General features: G+C 54.8%; 1 protein-coding gene across 17 annotated transcripts in view; it reads right to left on the reverse strand.

The window, feature by feature from the left end:
* The window catches only part of agrn (agrin), a 165,370-nt gene that overhangs the window by 26,286 nt on the left and 121,857 nt on the right, over window positions 1-17,227 (reverse strand). For all 17 annotated transcript variants that reach the window (XM_069183835.1, XM_069183838.1, XM_069183836.1 and 14 more), the window contains 10 exons: window positions 11,682-11,830; window positions 10,973-11,078; window positions 9,491-9,607; window positions 8,430-8,594; window positions 7,147-7,278; window positions 6,691-6,815; window positions 6,156-6,261; window positions 4,729-5,040; window positions 3,474-3,599; window positions 1,855-1,982 (listed from right to left, as the gene is read on the reverse strand). In XM_069183835.1, coding sequence (XP_069039936.1) covers window positions 1,855-1,982; window positions 3,474-3,599; window positions 4,729-5,040; window positions 6,156-6,261; window positions 6,691-6,815; window positions 7,147-7,278; window positions 8,430-8,594; window positions 9,491-9,607; window positions 10,973-11,078; window positions 11,682-11,830 — 1,466 coding nt within the window. The remainder of the gene's footprint in view (window positions 1-1,854; window positions 1,983-3,473; window positions 3,600-4,728; window positions 5,041-6,155; window positions 6,262-6,690; window positions 6,816-7,146; window positions 7,279-8,429; window positions 8,595-9,490; window positions 9,608-10,972; window positions 11,079-11,681; window positions 11,831-17,227) is intronic.

The following is a 17,227-nucleotide window of genomic DNA, read 5'->3' on the forward strand; positions in this document are numbered from 1 at the left end:
CACTGACCTTATACTGCTGCCATAAAAGACGGAGTAAGATTAATCCATGAGCCCCGCAAGGACTGAATGGATCAATGTACTTCTGTAGGACTTGGTAAATGTGAAAAGAATGTGCATTTCACACTTTAAGGTGATATGGGTGCTTTTCCCACATGCAACACGAGCCTGAGCCATTTCAAATATGTGTGCATTCACTTTTCCCTTTCCCAGAAAACCCTCCTCTCCATCAGGGAATGTTTTCCTGGATGTAGCAGGAGTGTCCTCCCCTGGCTGATTCTGTCTCAAGTCGCGCGGCTGACTGGCCGATGGACAGCCCGCAGCTCGTCGTCGTGACCAGCAGGGGGAGTGTGTGCACCTCGCAGGGGTAAAGACTCAGGGCCTGTGACTCTGTCTGTGCTGAAATCCCTGTGTGGAGGGGTGTCTGCATCCAATCCCCCCTCGCAGGAGAGAGCAGGCTCTCACTGCCACGCTTGACCCTCTGTTCTCCAGGCCTCTTTCCACAGAAACAGGCCCGGTATACCTGGGGCTTATAGCCCTAGCCCTTCCTGTAGGCCCAGGCCGTGCTCCACAGGGCCCCCTGCTGGGGGAGCAGGTGAAGTGGTGAGGGTGCTTGTCACACCAGTAGAGACAACCCCACTCGAACTGCCCTCTGTAAGGTTAGGTCACGTAGGAGAGAGAGAGAGTGAAAAGGGGCTCAGACCAGCCTGGATGATGGTGATGTTTCCTTTCAGTCTAGCGGGCACACAGAAGTGAAGGCAGACAAGCCGGAGAGGAGTGGGGCTGGTTTAAGCCGGCTATCTCTCGGCGCAGAGGGCTTTGCGGCAGGATTAGTGCGCAGGGCTGTCAGGCTGAGCTTGCCTTCATTCACACAGCACTGGAGGCACAGACACCCGCACATGCTGTGATTTGAAAGTCTAATTTTTTGCAAAAGCTTCCCGTTTTATACTCTTTTAATTCAAACATGTACTGGGGGAAGAAACAGCCTCATAAACAACAGGTCAGCCCATTGAGAGAGGCTGCCGCTGCACGCTCAATGTAAAGGTAAGTCTAGTATCCACACAGAAAAAACACTGCAGAACAATAAACCTTTACATCTGCACAGCTCTTTGTGCAGGCCGGTATTGTGATTTTTCAACTAATCGATATTTCTCCACCGAGTCATAGTGTTTTACGCCGCATTTCCTGACAAATAAGTGCCTTATGACAAAAGGCACATGTAGGCAAGTACAACTACAAAAGAAAGCTGCCAGTTTTTGTGTTACAATTCCACTTTAACATGAGGTTTTACAAGGAACAAACGTCTCAACGTCTTTTTTACTGCCTTTCCCATCAGCTAGGGCGTCTGGCTGTGTGAACGCAGTGCTGTCCACAGGAGTCACACGGACACGCGGACACGCAGCCCCGCCAGCCCTCCATCCCATCCCAATTAGACTGGCCAAATTTCCCATTGGCCCTTATCAATCATGGCCTCCTAATAACCTCCATCTCTGAACTGGCTTCATCACTCTGCTCTCCTCCCCACTGGGAGCTGCTGTGTTGGGAGTGTACTGGTGCACTATGTCCGCCGTTACATCACCCAGGTGGGGCTGCACACTGGTGCTGGTGGAGGGGATCCCCATTACCTGTCAAGTGCTTTGAGTGGAGTGTCCAGAAAAGTGCTATATAAGTGTAAGCAATTCTGATTATTAATTATTATTATCAGCCCTGCTGCCGAGAGGTGGGTGCAGCGGGCACAGGGACTCAGGGCGGGACTGGTCCCTTTGCCCTGTAATGTCTTTCAGCTCGCAGCTGCGTTTCACAAGCGCGGGGGCGTCCCCAGACGCGGCAGGGAGAGGGGTCTTGGTGGCGGCTCACCGCGGACTCGATGCTCCTCGCCGTCTCTCCGAAGAGCTCCGACTTGGGGTCGTCCATCTCTGGCGTGTAGAACACCTCCTGACCTTCGACCTCTTCCAGGTGCAGGAACCCGCTGAACTTCATGGTGGCTGTGAGGAGACCAGAGAGGCGGGACAGAGTCACGGCGGGCGACCGGGACGCGGGGCCACGCCGCCGGCTGACAGAAGCTAAGCCCGGTTGGTTGGTAGTGCCAGTCTAGAGGTTAGTGAGATGGACCAGAGGTGGCGTTAGTGCTTTCTCGCTCATGTGGGGTGAAGCTACGTCACGTGAGGGTGGAGGTGAGTGACGTCTGTTGTCATGACATGAGGGCTTGGAGTTACCCTGACGAGTGTCCCGGTTTTCCGATAAGTTGGAAGGAGCAGAGGGAACTAAGCAGAGAAAAACACATTAGAGACAACACTGGCACACACACACACACAAGACTGTAAGTTGAGCATGCAAAAAATTACAGAATCGGAGAGGAGAAAGACGGACAACGGGACCTGATTTTTAAAATGTTCTCCACCTTTGGGGGGGGGGGGGGTCTCATTAATTCACATCACCCGTGACACTGCTACCGCACCCCAGAGCTCAGCCCCAAACTGCAGCCTGTCACCCTCATTTATTCACAGCTCGTTAGGGCCTGATGGGAGCCTGCGAGGACGAAGGCGCAGCAGAGCCCAATGACTAGTTTCATGTGGCCCGCAATCAGAGGAGCAAATTGCCTGAATCAATCACAACCAAAGTCTCGTCTTTGTCTGGAAGCGTCAGCGTGATTATCTCTGAAGATATGGGTAATTGTTTCCCAAACTGCAGGCTGGTTGACTGACAGCAGCTCTTTAAATTGCACGACAAGATGTTTTGTGTTTTTTTTTTTTGCACATCCAGCATCCAACTGAATGCAGTTTTTTGAAGAAAAAAGCGCAGAGGGAAAAGGGAGAGAGACATGAACAAGCCGGTGGCGAGACTGAAGCCAGGCGGAGATCAGCTGCGAGAGGCGTAGGGCGTCTGGCAAAGTGCAAGGAGCGCAGCCTGTTCCGGCTGATCCACACATTCCAGCTCCCTTCTTCAACGAGCGCAGAGGACACGGAGCTGCTGCTGTCAGGTCAGTCTGTCACCGTCAACAAAGAGACACCGACGGGACACTTCCCAAAATGAGAGAAAAAACCCAAAACGTGCTGGGCCTCTGTCAGGGCAGACGAAGGCCATTAGATGGAAACTCCATTGCTCCTCTATGCCTCTGACAGTTCTCTCGCGCTCCGATGTCGAGAACTGGGCATGGGGACAGTTACTGTCTGAAGCCCGCCTTGCTCACGGCTCGGGAATGTGTCAGACTGCAGCTCGGGATCCAGAATCCCCGTGCAGCAGCGGCATCGATCCGCTTGGGACAGGCAGCCCTGTAACAGTGCCCAGTTCAGAGAGGAGGTCAGAGCCGGCAGCGGGAGAACACTGCACAGCAACATCGCAAGACCGAGCGGAGGTGCCGAGCAGGAGAGATCCGTAAGAACCGAGCGCTGGCCCGATCCCTTCCTAACGACATGACACGGCAGCGAGCTGGGCTGGGCAGCACTGGGGGGGAGGGGCAGATCCCACACACTTACGCGGACAGTTGGTGCCCTCGGAGTCGCTGGCCGCGGTCCTGCTGTCCGGGCAGCAGCCGAAGGGGGCGTTGTCGCAGGAGGAGCGGTCCTCGGGTGCTGGCAGGGCAGTCGTGCTCTCCGCGGGCTCTGGCAGGGGGACACGGAGGGTTAGCACACCCGCAGATCCGCCACGCAGGCCCGGGATCGGGCTCTGGCAGAACCCTCGGGAGATCATCAGGAGGAAAAACACAGGCAGTCGTCTTTATGGTCCCAGAGCAGTGAGAGATTAAACGGCTACCCATATTTTAAAACACAGAAGCATTACTTGTGAATTATTTCCTATATATCTTCAAGATCTTTGACTCATGGGCTAGCCGTCATCAGCTGACAAACGCTCGTTACTGAGGCAGGTTGGTAGATTTTACAACTTTAAAAAACTCAGACACAGCTGGTGCTGCTAAGCAGTAAATTTTTTGTTTGTTATGGTTCTTCTAGGATGCTGATTTACGATGCGCCAGGGATTAAAACCGATAATAAAAAACGCCACAGACAACACTGAACAAGCCCCGAGCGCATCGCAGAGGCTCTTCAAGGACTCCCTGACCATGAGTCGAGTGAAAGTGCAGGACGTGGAAAATTACTTCGGCGAGAAGCAGAGCTCGCTGCTGCGTCTCTGCGACCTCGCAGGCAGAGTTACGAGCAGACCAGCGCCCGCATCTGTCAGGCTGCAGGGAGGAGAGTGCTCTTGGGGGAGTCACAGAACAGACAGGGGAGCCCTGCCACGCAGGCACAGTGCCCCTGGGGAACATCAGGAGGAGAGAGCACTGTGCACCCCACTCCTTCTGGGACACGGCCAAAGACAGGGTGAGAGGGTACAGAACAAAGCTGGAACTGCAGACCCGACAGCTCGGGATGACGACGAAAAGGCATCAACAGAGGGGGTGTCTCTTATCGGGTCTGGTTATGCAATGATGATTCAGATTAATACTGTTGATCTCTCGACTTTGCACAGAGGTCACCTACCGATAATAATAATATACAAATAACAACTGCTTTACAGTCTCAGCTCAGAAGGCCGCTGTTCAGCAACGTCTCCCCTATTTTTTCTGCCCTACAGGGTGCAGCTCGTTGGTCTCGTCACCTCGGGGGCTCTCCAGTTGGGCTGAAGTGACCCAGGGGTCACCAGAGACACACGGCACCCCGAGCTGGCAGACTTGGGACCCCCATGATGCGACGAGCTGCCTCTCGGACCGGTCCCCGGGCCCGGCGCACTCACCGACGGGCTCGTCCCCGCTGGCGTCTGGCGGCGCGCTGCCCTCGGCCTCGTCATCGCCGCTGGGCTCCCCGCTGCCCGAGTCCTCGAACGGCAGGGCCGGCGCGGGGGGCGGGGTGGTGCTGGGCGGCGGGAGGGGCGTGGTGGCGGCCCCCTGGCCCGTGGCGGGCGCGTCCGTGGGCAGCGGCGCGGGCGGCAGGGCCTCCAGCACCGAAAGCTCCTCCGGGGCGGGCGTGGTGGTCTTGCCCCGGCGCCGGGTGGCGGGCGGGGGGGACAGGGTGGGGCGGGCGGCCTGGGCGGGGGTCACGATGGTTTCTGGAGGGAGCAGGAGGGAACGACAGGTGAACAGAGACGGAGAAGCCTTCACGCGGAATACAAGCCACGGGACAGACGCACACTCCGCCCCACTGCTCCGGGAGCAGTCCACCCTCGGGCCGCCGGGCCCCTGTGGGTGACGTGTGGGTGACGACGTGCTGCCGCGAGCCCTGCAGCCCAGGGAATCACGCCGCGCTCGCTCAAATCCCATTCCGCCTCCTTCCAATTCTACTCATCCTCATCTTTGACTTGTGCTGGGTTTACATTTAATTGCTCAGTAATTGTCTCATGTTTGATCAGCAATTACCGTGCAAAGCGCGCGACGCATGACCTTTTATTAAATAAACCCCAGATCCCGCGCGGCGCTGAGCTTACAACCAGGAGCTTAGCTGCTGAGCGACAATGACGCCTCGGTGAGGGGATTAATTTCTTTTTCTCCTTGGTTACACTTGTCAATCACAGCCCTCTCTCTGGGAGGGCATCACTGGAAAAGCAGGTATTTCCACTGCAGGCACTGAGCTGAGCGATAATTTGTGGTCAGAGAGACAGCGTGGAAGGCAGTTTAAATTGGGTTTAAATGCTCGGTTTGATTTCCAACCAGTAGTATTGTACAAACTTTCCCTTGCTTCTACCCTGGACTTAACTTAAGCTGTTTATTAAAATAGCTTTCTGCATCTCCAACAGTGACACAAATACCAGAGTCCAAACAAAGGCACCTCGTGTGCAGGTGTCCAGGTCTGCAGGTGCTCGTCTCTCCTCGAGATGCTCGTCTCTCCTCGCTCCTGCCTGCGGTTAAACACCACAGCTCCTTTCCTAATGCTCTACACCGAGCGATGGACGGCACAGACACGCGGTTCACCCCAGCCAGGGGGCCAAGCTCAGAGATGCCCGAGAAGCTATTGTAACTCACCCCTAATCCATTCCAGGAGGAGGGGATTTGAATGAAAAGGCTGGCAGCACTCAGGGAATTACGCTGATAGGACCCCTGCAAAAACACCGCGGCTCGCTTTCACCAGGAAATCCTCTGTCGAGTGCCTTGTCCTGCTTTCCTGTGTTCTCTCCCTGCAGTGTGTGACCCCCTGCGGTACGGCACAGAGCACGGGGGCCTCTCTCACCTGAGCACTGTCCAACGTGCTTCACAGAGATGGCCGTGGCCTGGCGGCAGGCGATGGTCCTCAGCTGGCACCGGTCAGCGTAGGTCACCCCGTCAGAACCGCAGACCTGGGCGGCACACAGGACACGTGTTTTTACAGGGGTTTTTACCAGCCCCTCGACGGCTACTGTCGGCTGAGACAGCAGGCGCAGGCTGCAGAGGAACAAGGACAGGTTTATCCCCTGCTGAGGAGAGAAGAGACGCAACGTTTCTTCAGCTGTGTGAATGGGATGAACCTGTTCTTGCTCCCGTGCAGGAAGGACAGATGAAACTCTCTGCGAGAACATCGCCAGCTCAAGGCCTTCAGGCCTCCCTCGCCTGTGTGGTGGCGCTGCTCCTGTCCTCCAGAGCCACGTCACTAACTGCCACACGTTCTGGTCTCAGGTGTCAGCCTCCCCGGCCTGCCCCTACACAGAGAGCCCGCTGCCTGGCACTGGCGCCCCCGAGGAGGCTGGGAGAGCCGCAGGGAGGAAGGGAGCGAGAATCGGGAGGCGTACCTTGGTCTTGTTCTTCTCGGCGCAGTCGGGCGGGGGGCACTCGCACTGGGCCTTGCCGTTCACCTCCGCGCACGTGGCGCCGAACCGGCACTGCAGCGCGGCGCAGGAGGCCTGGCCAGCGGGACCTGTGGGGCGCAGACATTGGGGGTAACACTGAGCAGCCCCATGACCCCAGGATGGCAACACTGAGCCAGAGCTGTCTGCTTCTTACACTCCGGACCAAATCACCCTCAGCCCTGCTTACAGTGTGAATCCCCTCCAAGCACAAAGGCTTAACATTACTGACACAATAGAAACAAGGCTACTGACACAGTAACACTGTGGTAGAAAATATAATAACCCAGTACATTCTAACACACAGGAATACATGAGGTCTCTAAAGGAGAATGCAACTCCTCAGCCCTAAAGGAAATGCCCCCTCCCCAGCGGTCAGTAAGAGCCAGATGTTTTGCCCACCCTTCTCACAGCTGGCGCCGCCGTCCAGACACATGGTGCACTTCATGCCCGTCACCCCTGTCTTGCACGAGCACAGCCCGGTCATCTGCTCGCAGTCGTCCCGCACAGAGCCCGTCGGGTTGCAGTTGCAGGCTGCGGACAGGAGAGGGGGCAGAGTTGGGAACGTGCGGAGAGTCGGGGCGCAGGACAGCCCAGAGCTGGGGTGCGAGGAGGGGGGGAGGTCTGCCGGCTCCAGGCTGTGACGCAATCTCGGATGGGCGGCCTGGCCCGTTCTCTCTGCAGCTGTTCTCTCCTTAACTGACTAATTTAGCTCTGTCAGAGCCACTAACGGGGCAAAACGTCTCTCTGAGTGAGTGCCCTCCCTCTGGGGGTTCAGATAGGAAAATGGAGGAGCCACAGGCCTTACAGGGGGGTGTTAGTCATGTGAACAGGAGTTTTAGCGAACATTCGAAAACGCTGACAGACAGGAGGGGAACACAGGCCCGTGCACACAGCCGGGCAGCGTACAAGCTCAATCCTTCCTGCCACATCAGACCCGAGCGCCAGAGCAGAGTAAGACGTTGACAGGGTGCTAGTAGACACAAAATTGAGATTGAATTCCAGCTGAGGTGCTGTTCACGATAACAAATTGGACGCCCGAATGAAACAAAGTGCAGTTGAGTTATTTCACACAAACAGAGCTGACCTACAGGATAATCACCCTGACTCAAAAACTGGTCCTGGCAGAGCTGCTTGCCGCACTCACCACCCTCCTCCTCCTCCTCCTCCTCCTCATTTCTGCTGCAATCTGATGACATTTCCCTGGGCAGCCGACAGCCCTGACCCCCCCAGCACACGGACACGCACATGCTTGCAGAGCACGCTCTGAGCTAAACCTCTTCCTGCTGGAGGCTGGGGACTGGGGACTGGGGACGGCACAGCTCTCTCTCCGCAGGATCAGGTAAGCAACCCCGGGAATTCATTCTGGAAGGAGACCCCCCCCGACCTCGCACACCACCCCGAAAATCACCATAAGCGTTAAGCTGTGACGGTGAAACCACATGGGTGTCTAAAGACATGCTGCTGGGGTCTGTTCTTTTACCTTGAAGTGTCCTTTGAGCAGAGGTCACAGCAGATTACCGGCACCTCATTAAGCCAATTCACATGGCTAGGTGCAGCACTGATTTCAACTGAACTTCCCTGTAGAACACAGGCGTGTCATCATGCATGTTCTATGTTCTGCCTCGTGAGATTCCGGACGGGGGCAGCAGAGAGAGAGAGAGGAGCGAAGCTGGGGTCCTTACGTGTGCAGCCGCTCATGTTGTCCGTGACGATGCCGCGGAAGTTCCAGAATCCGGGCTCGCAGCGGTCACACTTCGGTCCGCCCACCCCGGGCTTGCAGGAGCACTGACCGGTCGTGGGGTCACAGGACCCCCCGTACGACCCATAGGAGTTGCACAGACAGGTACCTGCGGGTGACAGCGGGGGGCGCCATTAACCTCCATCAACAAAACGCGGCGTCAGATGAAAATGCGTCCCGTGTTAGAGAACAGTGGTGAAGCTCCTGCGGACCTTTGGGTCGGTCCACCAGGACTTGATTCTTCGTGGTCCTTGATTACTGGAGACCCACCCGCTGAGGTTTTCTTGACTGAGATAACTCAGCTGCAGTAAAAGCCTTGCAGTGGAAGAGCTCCAGCCTGCCTAATTACAGCATTCATATCTGTCTTAGGCAATTCAGACAGAAGAGGAACACCCCAGACAGAACAGAGGATCTGCTCTGGACCTAAAAAGCTCCATCTTAAGGACTCATTAGAGTAGAGTGGGGGTAAATCAAACCTGCAGCATTTTCACAGTGTCTGGAATCTGCAGGAAGAGCAATTATGCTTTCTGTTTACCCGCGAGTAAATATCTTTACAATCTATCACAGATCGCCCCAGAACAAAAGCAGGGTTTCCTGTTTCTGCACTTCTAAATCTTTCACTGCTTTTCTTTTCGTCCTGAGCTGCGGTTTCATCCCGCGCACGGAGACATCCTGCCACACAGAGAGCAGGTGGCGGAGGAATGAGACGCTCTTAAGCGAAGCAAAACCTTTGAGGCAGATAATCAAACTCAGGAGGGAGAAAAATAGAAAAACAGGTATGCTTTATAAGCTGGCTTTGAACTTCAATTGAACTTATTACTTTAGACTGTTTTGACTTATGGCCTCCCCAAAGTCTTATTTCTCTCGCTGGGACTTCTCCCCCAGTGACACTGACGGAGAAGAGAAGAGAAGTTTAACACAACCGGCCAGTAATGCAAAGAAAATAAAGTCAGCTGAGCGCTGGGGAGGCATCGATCTGAAGGATGAATGGAGGGTGTAACTTACTAGGGCAGCCCGCCAGCCCCACTCCGAGGGCGAACGTTGTGTTGTCAAGGCAACAGCCGTAAACCGCTTGGCTGCAGTGCTGGGCCGAGGCCGTGGGGGCCGCTGTGCTGGGGGTGGCTGGAGAGAGGGACAGGGGGCGGGGGGGCGGGGGGGAGGAGACACAGGAGAGTGAGCAAAGTCAACTTCTGGAGCGCGGGTTTTAAAAAAAGACACAATGCAGGCTTACACTTGTGACGGGAAAAGAGGGTGCCCTGAGAGCCTGTAGAGGGTGCCCAGGACAAGAGCACCTGCACGCTCCTACCTGCTCTGAAACCTGGCACACAGTGGGCTTGCCTGTGTGGAGCGCGCCCAGCGGTGTCAGACTCAGCATGGCCACCACACCGCCAGCTCAGCGCCCCCGTCGGGCTCATGCCAGGAACCGGCCCGGGGCAGTTCTGGCTGCGGGGGGCAGGCTGGGTTTGCCGCAGGCAGGGAGATTAGTATGTCTCACGCACTCGTCTCCGGGTTTCAGGATGCTGAGCCACGCGTCCCAGCGGCCTCTGCATGCACACGGCACTGCCGCCGCACAGCAGTTTTGGCCGCTGCTTAATAGTGATGGGTTACTTCCTCCTTCTTCAGGCACAAAAGTGGGGTTTAGATTCAGTTCATTAACCCTGAACTCAAGTCCTGTTTCTCTTTCGCTGTGTCAATTAAGACAAGCCGCCACTTCACTTCATATATCATCTTTTCGTGCTGTCCTGCATTATTCATCCACTCCCCCAGCCTGTCCCAGTGTTCGCTTTAACATAATATATTAATTATTCAGCGCCGCTTTCTTTCTTGAAGCCCTGCTTTCGATTCCATGTGCTGCTCCGAAGCAGGCTGATGCTGGGCATTGAGCTATTCACTCCTCTTGCTTTTAAGCCCCATTATATGTCTCTGAAACGCACTATATAATTACGGTTATGTAACGAAGTATCATTACAGCTTAAAAAACAACACAGCCGGTGTCTGTCCGCGGCTGGCACGCGGCACCGGGCAGCAGCAGGGGGGCTCAGGCTTGTGGCTGGGGGGCTGTGGTGCTGTTGCTCCCTGGAGCGAGAGGCCGGGCCCAGCCTTGTGCCAAATTCCTGAATACTCTGTGACGGGGTGTGGTGTCCAGGGAGGGACATTCGGCTGCACTCCGTCGATGATCAGAACCAGCACCGCCTGCCGGAGACCCGGGTGCCCAGCCCGGCCCGAACGACCCGGAGCCCAGCTCCTCTGCGGCGTGCAGCAGGGCCACTCCCACCTGACACCCCCACACCCCCAGCGTGTGGTTAAAACCCCCTCCCCTTCCTAACCTGACTGCTGCAGCCAGGCCCCAGTCACATCAGAGAGCCGCGCGCCAGCCAGCGCCAGCCAGCGCCCGCCCAGCCATCACACCGAGGTCCCGCTGCCCGCAGGGGCTCCTCTCCCCAGTCACTGGCGGCGGCTCCAGATACCAGGCTCCGCGGCCCTTACCTGCACAGGGCCCCTGGCTGTGGATCTCAACGTGGGCCTGCTTCTCGCAGCGGGTCTTCTTCAGCTCGCACTCGCTGCTGTAGGTGCGGCCGTCCGTCCCACACACCTGCGCCAGGGGGTCAAACACATGGGACCGCTAAGCATGGCTGTGGGCCTCCGCCCTCCCGAACACCCGACCCCCCCGCGGCCAGAAACGACTCAAATAGGGCTGCACCCCAAGACAGAACAAGAAGTGGCTCTGTGTAAAGTTTAGGTTCTAAGTTCTACAGTTCTAAAAAAGGTGAAATATTTATAGTTTTCAATATATTAGTCCCTTGTAGACAGGCAAATGGGTACCAGAGAAGTTACTCGACATTTCGGGAACGACTACTGCTGTAGTGAAAGGGCAGCTGTAGCTTCCAGGAGTGGATAAAAACGAATTCAGCACAACCCATTCAGAGCTCTTCTGTTTCCAGACTCTGGCCCCCTGTCCTCGACAGGAGAGGCCCAGCCAGAGGGATTAGTTTTAATTCCTGATCATTACAGCAAACTGACTTCCACAGATCGACCACGAGTTTCAGAATTAAGTGGCCTGTTGTCTTTATTAATGAGTAGCCTCAGTTGTGACAGGCAGGTGTGTGGAAGGCCGCTAACGATGCTACAGAGCCTGACGATGCTCATCAACTAATCAGCAGATTCCCTCTGCTCTCCGGCTCTCTGGCGCCCCCACCTGGCTCCGCGGTACGCTCTGGCAGGTGAAGTCGCACACACAGCGGTCGTCCTCCGCGTCCTCGTCCCAGGAGCCTCCAAACTTCTTACAGCGCTCCTGTTCGCAGGCGCTGTCCTCTCCCGAACCCGAGCCGCCGGAGGAGCCGCACTCTGGACAGACAGACGCACAGACAGGAAGAAAGGGGCCGTGAGCTGAGTGCTGCTTCCTGTCGACGCCCCGCCCGCCCGGCATGGGTCACAGACCTCGACCACGCCAGCGAGTACTGGCTCTGTCATTCGTAGGCGGAACAGGCGGAAGGCTTGATCTAATCCGGGATTTAATCTCACCCAGGACCAACGAGGATCCATGCAGCAGCAGGACGCCTGAGTCATGGCAGCGCAAACTGTCACTTTTATTGATCTCCCCCAGAAGAAAAATAAATCACAATTGTATCCCATTGAAGTCTTTAATCTACAGGAGAGAATAGGAGAAAATTGTATTCCATTCCTCCCTGGCTGTTTTCCTGACAACGAGGTCTCAGACTGCACGAAAATACACTGACACCGTCCTGACAAATGGATCTGCACTGTTTACCTGAAACAATTATTCAGCAGCTCAAGCGTCATCCACACTGCTTGTGATGCCTACAATCATTCATCAACGGTTTTTAGCATAGGGTGGGATATTTGAGATGTTCTAGTGCATGATATACCCACACCAGCCCTGCCACACTAAAGGTGTCTAAAGTGATAGAGGGACAAACAGAAAGAGAGAGAGAAAGTCTCCCCAGACTGGCCCTGGTGAAGGGGAAGGATCAGCCTGTGCTGCTGCTGCAGAGCCATCTTCCCAGGCTGAGGGCGGAGTCCATCTCTACCGCCTGTGTCCCCCTCTGCAGCAGCTTGTTTCTTCCGACTGAAAATATGGCTGCCGCCTCATTAGCACATCTGCGAAAACAATCCTGAGGCGCCCTACAGCAGAATCCCCAAGCACGGAGCACTGCGAGGGGATATGAAATCCAGGATCGCCATAATGATGTCACAAGGGGGTGAAGAAAACACCCACAGCAACCTGAATATTAAAAATGAATCTGTAAAAGGGGGATGGGATGACACAGAGCACCCATATTCCACGGTCTTGTTCTGTAGGAGGCTCATTAAGATTCAAGCGAAACTTTCACGAAGTATTGCATAAGTCTCATTCCAGCTGGTGTACAGAACAGGCCAAAAGTCTGGAAGCGGAGTTGTGACTGAAGAGCGACAGAACAGGATATGACCCAGAGGAGCTGCTGAGCTGTTGGAATGAGGAGGAGCAAGGGGAAGCAGGCAATGCCTCCCTGCCTGTGGTTAACACCTTCTGTGCTCCTGCTGCAACGCTGAGTTACAAACTAGTCTGACAGCTGTCACTCCGTCAAACACAAGGCTTTACTTCTGCTTAAAGTTCAGCAAAGGCAAATATCTGGCTCCTACAGCTGTCTGCAAAACACCTCCCTTCAGGAGCAGAAAGTGGACTGCACCTGGCTAGTGAGAAGCCTGAAAAGGTAAGATAGAGGTGGCGCACAATGGCTCAGGCTTGCTGTCTTTTAAAAAGGATCTCGAAAAACAAAACGTTAAATTCTAGAAAGCGCCGGATGAGATGCATTTCATTAGGAGGTACAACAGTGACAATGACAGAGTGGGGGATCTGATTGCCTGGGGACCCCGAGCTGGCTGCAGTGTCTTGGGGTCTAGGCGTGACAGCTCCACACAACTGAGCGAGGGACATGATGAGACCGCCACAGGGCTGTGCACCACTCACAACAACACAGGTGCTTCACTGTCCCGGCAGCACAGCGCAGGTTTCAGGGGAGCCACAGGGGACAGCGAACGTGGCTGTTCCTTTAAATCACACAGCGAGGCAGGAAGTCCCTCGCCACGCCAGTAAAGGTGAAGCTCTGATGTTTCACCATGAAAGCCTGAATGAAAATAATCGAAGAGATAAACTGGCACCCTGCAGACATGAAGAGGCTCGGCGCCTGAGAGGAAAGCATGCAGACGAAAGCTGATTTGGATCGTGTCTCTGTAAGCGATTCCTGAAGGGGGGTCTGCCAGCTGTCCTGATGAAGTGAGACTGCGGCTGCCACCGGCACTCGCGGCGCTATGCCCCCCCATCGTTCTCTGGGGGCCCTCCGCCCCCACGACACCCTCCCCTGGGCTCGGGGGCCGAGAAGCTACACCCTGCAACGGCTGTAGTGACAAAATGAACCCAGTGCTGATGGCCCCAGCAGCTGGGGGAACGATGTATAACCTGCAGCTGAGCAGGATCCAAATCTCCCTTGTGCAGGCCTGCCTACACGACTGAAGCAAGATCCCACTGTCATCCAGCTGCAAACGTCACTGAACACAGCATTAACAGAGTGGCAAGAAAGTGAGAGCAATCAGCCTCTGCTTGTGGACTGAATTGCCTGTTAGGAACAACGACGAATCCCAGGCACCGGTAACACTGTGAGGGGAACTGCAGCGCCCTCAGCTCTAAAACTGCCAGCCAGCCTACGCAGAACCAAGACTGCTGATGTCCAAGCCTCGGTTCACCAGGCAAGCTGCACTGCGGAAAATAAGATAAGAAGAACTCCGGGTTTTTAAATCATATTCCCTAAATGGGATTCCTTAGCGTGGGCACCGAGAGACACAGTACGGGGCACCCTGCAGCTCTCTCCCTGCCCTTCCTGTGGGGGTGACCTCTCCGGTGTCAAAGTGAGCACCACCCTTTCCCCACCCGTCCCCCAAGCTGGGAAGCAGGCTCATTCCCAGGCCAGGTCCCGGGGGCGCCTACCAAGTCTGCCTGGGCCGGTGACTTGTGAGAGTGCTGGGACATCAGCTCTGAATAAGAGGAGCCCCATGTAGAAGCTTCTCTTCGCTGCGTGATGGCTGCAGGGTCCTGAGGCATGTGCTTCAACAGTATCACTGTTCCAGACCCCGCGCCCCCCCCGCAGAGAAAACCGCCGATCCCGCCGCGGCGCTCGGGCGCTCTGTATCCCAAGCATTCCTTCTTCACACTTTATTCCTGCCGCGTCCCTGCCCGCCCTGGGCGTCCCTCCTCCCGTTCTGGTTTGGATCACGCCAGCCGTGGCCGGCGTGAGGAATGTGATCCCATGCAGACCAAATCAAGTGTCGCCGGGGGAAGAGAAATGGCTGAGCTTCTCGTCCAGACGGGGAGCGCGGTGATGGATTGCAACGCCCCGACTGTCGCCCCCCCCCTCTCCTCTCGCTCTCCTGGTGTGGGGGATCCTGCCCCCCGCCCACACTTCCAGCGCACATCTGCTGCAGCTGGCGGCGGCGTGCCCTCGCTGGCGTTGACGCCGGCCGGGCGGGGCGAGCAGCGAGCGGCGAACGGCGAGCGGCTCAGGGCCACGCCATCCCCGCGGCGTCTTCGACCCGGCGTCTGAGCCGCGGCTGTTGTCGCTACCTTCCCTGCACAGACTAATCCAATTTACTAATCAGGCTCTCAATTAAGCAGCTCGGCCCCGTCGGTGATACAGCACAAACAGGGAGCGCTTTGTCAGTGTCTACGAAGAACGTGAAGTTCAGCCTACCCAAGTGTGAAATTAAACAGGTGATAAATTTCCCCACACGGCCACCAATTGGAACACTGTCATTTTTCATTACTGCTAAATAAAAGAGAAAAAAAAAAGGCCCATTTCTCCTTGTGACTAATGAACGTAGTTTTTAAATTCTGCAGAAGCGGACCGAAAATGAATCGCCTGCGCTATCTGACTCCCTCGCTCCTTGTCGGGGAAGTGCATGCGAAATTTAACCAATGAGGAATTAAAAAAAACCCAGCAAGGATTAAACTGCATCTTGTGAAATTATGTCTTACTTTCCTTGCGCTTTTGTTCTTTACAGAAGGATAAGAGAGAGGATATGGGGCACATTATTATTACAGTATAATAACAGATTTCAGCAGACTGTGTAGTTTAGTAATCGATGAGTGTTGTATCTAACAGATCTTGATGAATCAAAAAGTGTTATGGATTGTTTCATACTCGACAGCCACCAGGCTCTGTGTGAGATAAGGTCTTCTCACTTCATTTTACAGAGCTAATTGAAATTCGATTTTACTTGTCCTAATCCCCCCATTTACAGGTGCCAGCATATTACTAAAGACTATTCCACAGCACTGATGGGGCCTATATCACAACAAGAAAGTCCCTCACCCCAAGCTTCTGCAAAACAAGTCAGGCCTGATCTCTCACCTCACCTCACCTCTCCTTTCCTCTTGTCTTCCCTGACCTCCTCTCTCCTTTCCTCTCACCTCCTCTCTCCTCTCCTCTCACCTCCTCTCCTCTTTCCTCTCTCCTCTCACCTCTCCTCTCCTATCTTTTACAGGTATGTGCTTACAGAGGGGGAAAGGATGTACTGTATCATACTGTTACATGTCCTGGGGAGATACGGGTAAAGATACCCATATGAGCTGCTGTATAACCGGCAAGCACTGCTGGGGGCGATGGAGTTCCAGGTCACATGTGATGTTAGGCTCCAGGAAGGGTGCACCTGCGGCGGGTCATGTGACCGTGGAAAGTGACCAGGCCACTCAGGGAGGTCTCCACTTTGGGTCTTAGAACTGAAGAGACCGACTTTAAATTAAGAAAAAATGACTGTGCTCTTATAGCAGTGGACATGCAGTGTTTCATGTGGTGCTCTTTGCCAGCCAGTCTCCCTGATGCCGTATGTGTCATCTGGACAGCGTTGGGCTTAGCCTCAGGTCTGTAAACGGCTGAGCCCAGGTACTCACACTCTGTACGTTTTGTAAATAAATGGATATTTGTGTTGTAGGAGTAGCTCATTTATTCTGTAACTTTGCTGTACCAGGAACAAAGCCATGTGACAGCATTAGACATTCCTTAGCTAATGGGCTGTTTCATTATTTAGCCTTTTATAAATTTGCCTGCTAGTTTAATCAGTGGCAGGACTGACTTTCTCACTCATATTTTACCTTGTTTATTTAATTTACACAACCACCCGCCCTGAGTCCGTCTGGGCAGACCACATTTTCCCACGCACCCCGCTGGGCGAAAGACAAGACACACTGTCTTGGAGCAAGATGATACCTTGGCTGTGAGTCAAATCAGAGAGGCGAACAGCAGGACGACAACCCCAGGACCCCCTCCGGGCACAGTAACTCAGACTGCAGTAAGGCGCGGCCAGGGGGTGGAGTGTCTCCCCCGCGCTATCAGCTCCCCCACGGACGAGCAACAGGTGGACACAAAATGCTTACTTTCATACGGGCGCGAAAAAGGATCATGGCTTCTCAGCACAGCCTGCACCAGTTTTTATAAGCCCAGGAGAACCTGATTTTTCAGGCTGTGCTCGAAAGTAATTCATGCCTGAGCTGAGAACTGGGCAATTTTGGTGTTTATCCTAAATCAGAGCTGACAGTGCTGAGTGATACTAGCATGACTTCCTTCTCAGACCGGGGTGACATTGCTTTAACAAATGAGGTTGTTTCCAGCCCCACGGGCAGAGCTTGTGCAAAGCAAGCCAGGCGAGGACAATCGATTCACCTCTCTTCAGTTCTGTCCCACGGTCATTTTC

Source organism: Lepisosteus oculatus, chromosome 25 (genome assembly GCF_040954835.1).
Source record: "Lepisosteus oculatus isolate fLepOcu1 chromosome 25, fLepOcu1.hap2, whole genome shotgun sequence".
NCBI lineage: Eukaryota > Metazoa > Chordata > Actinopteri > Semionotiformes > Lepisosteidae > Lepisosteus > Lepisosteus oculatus.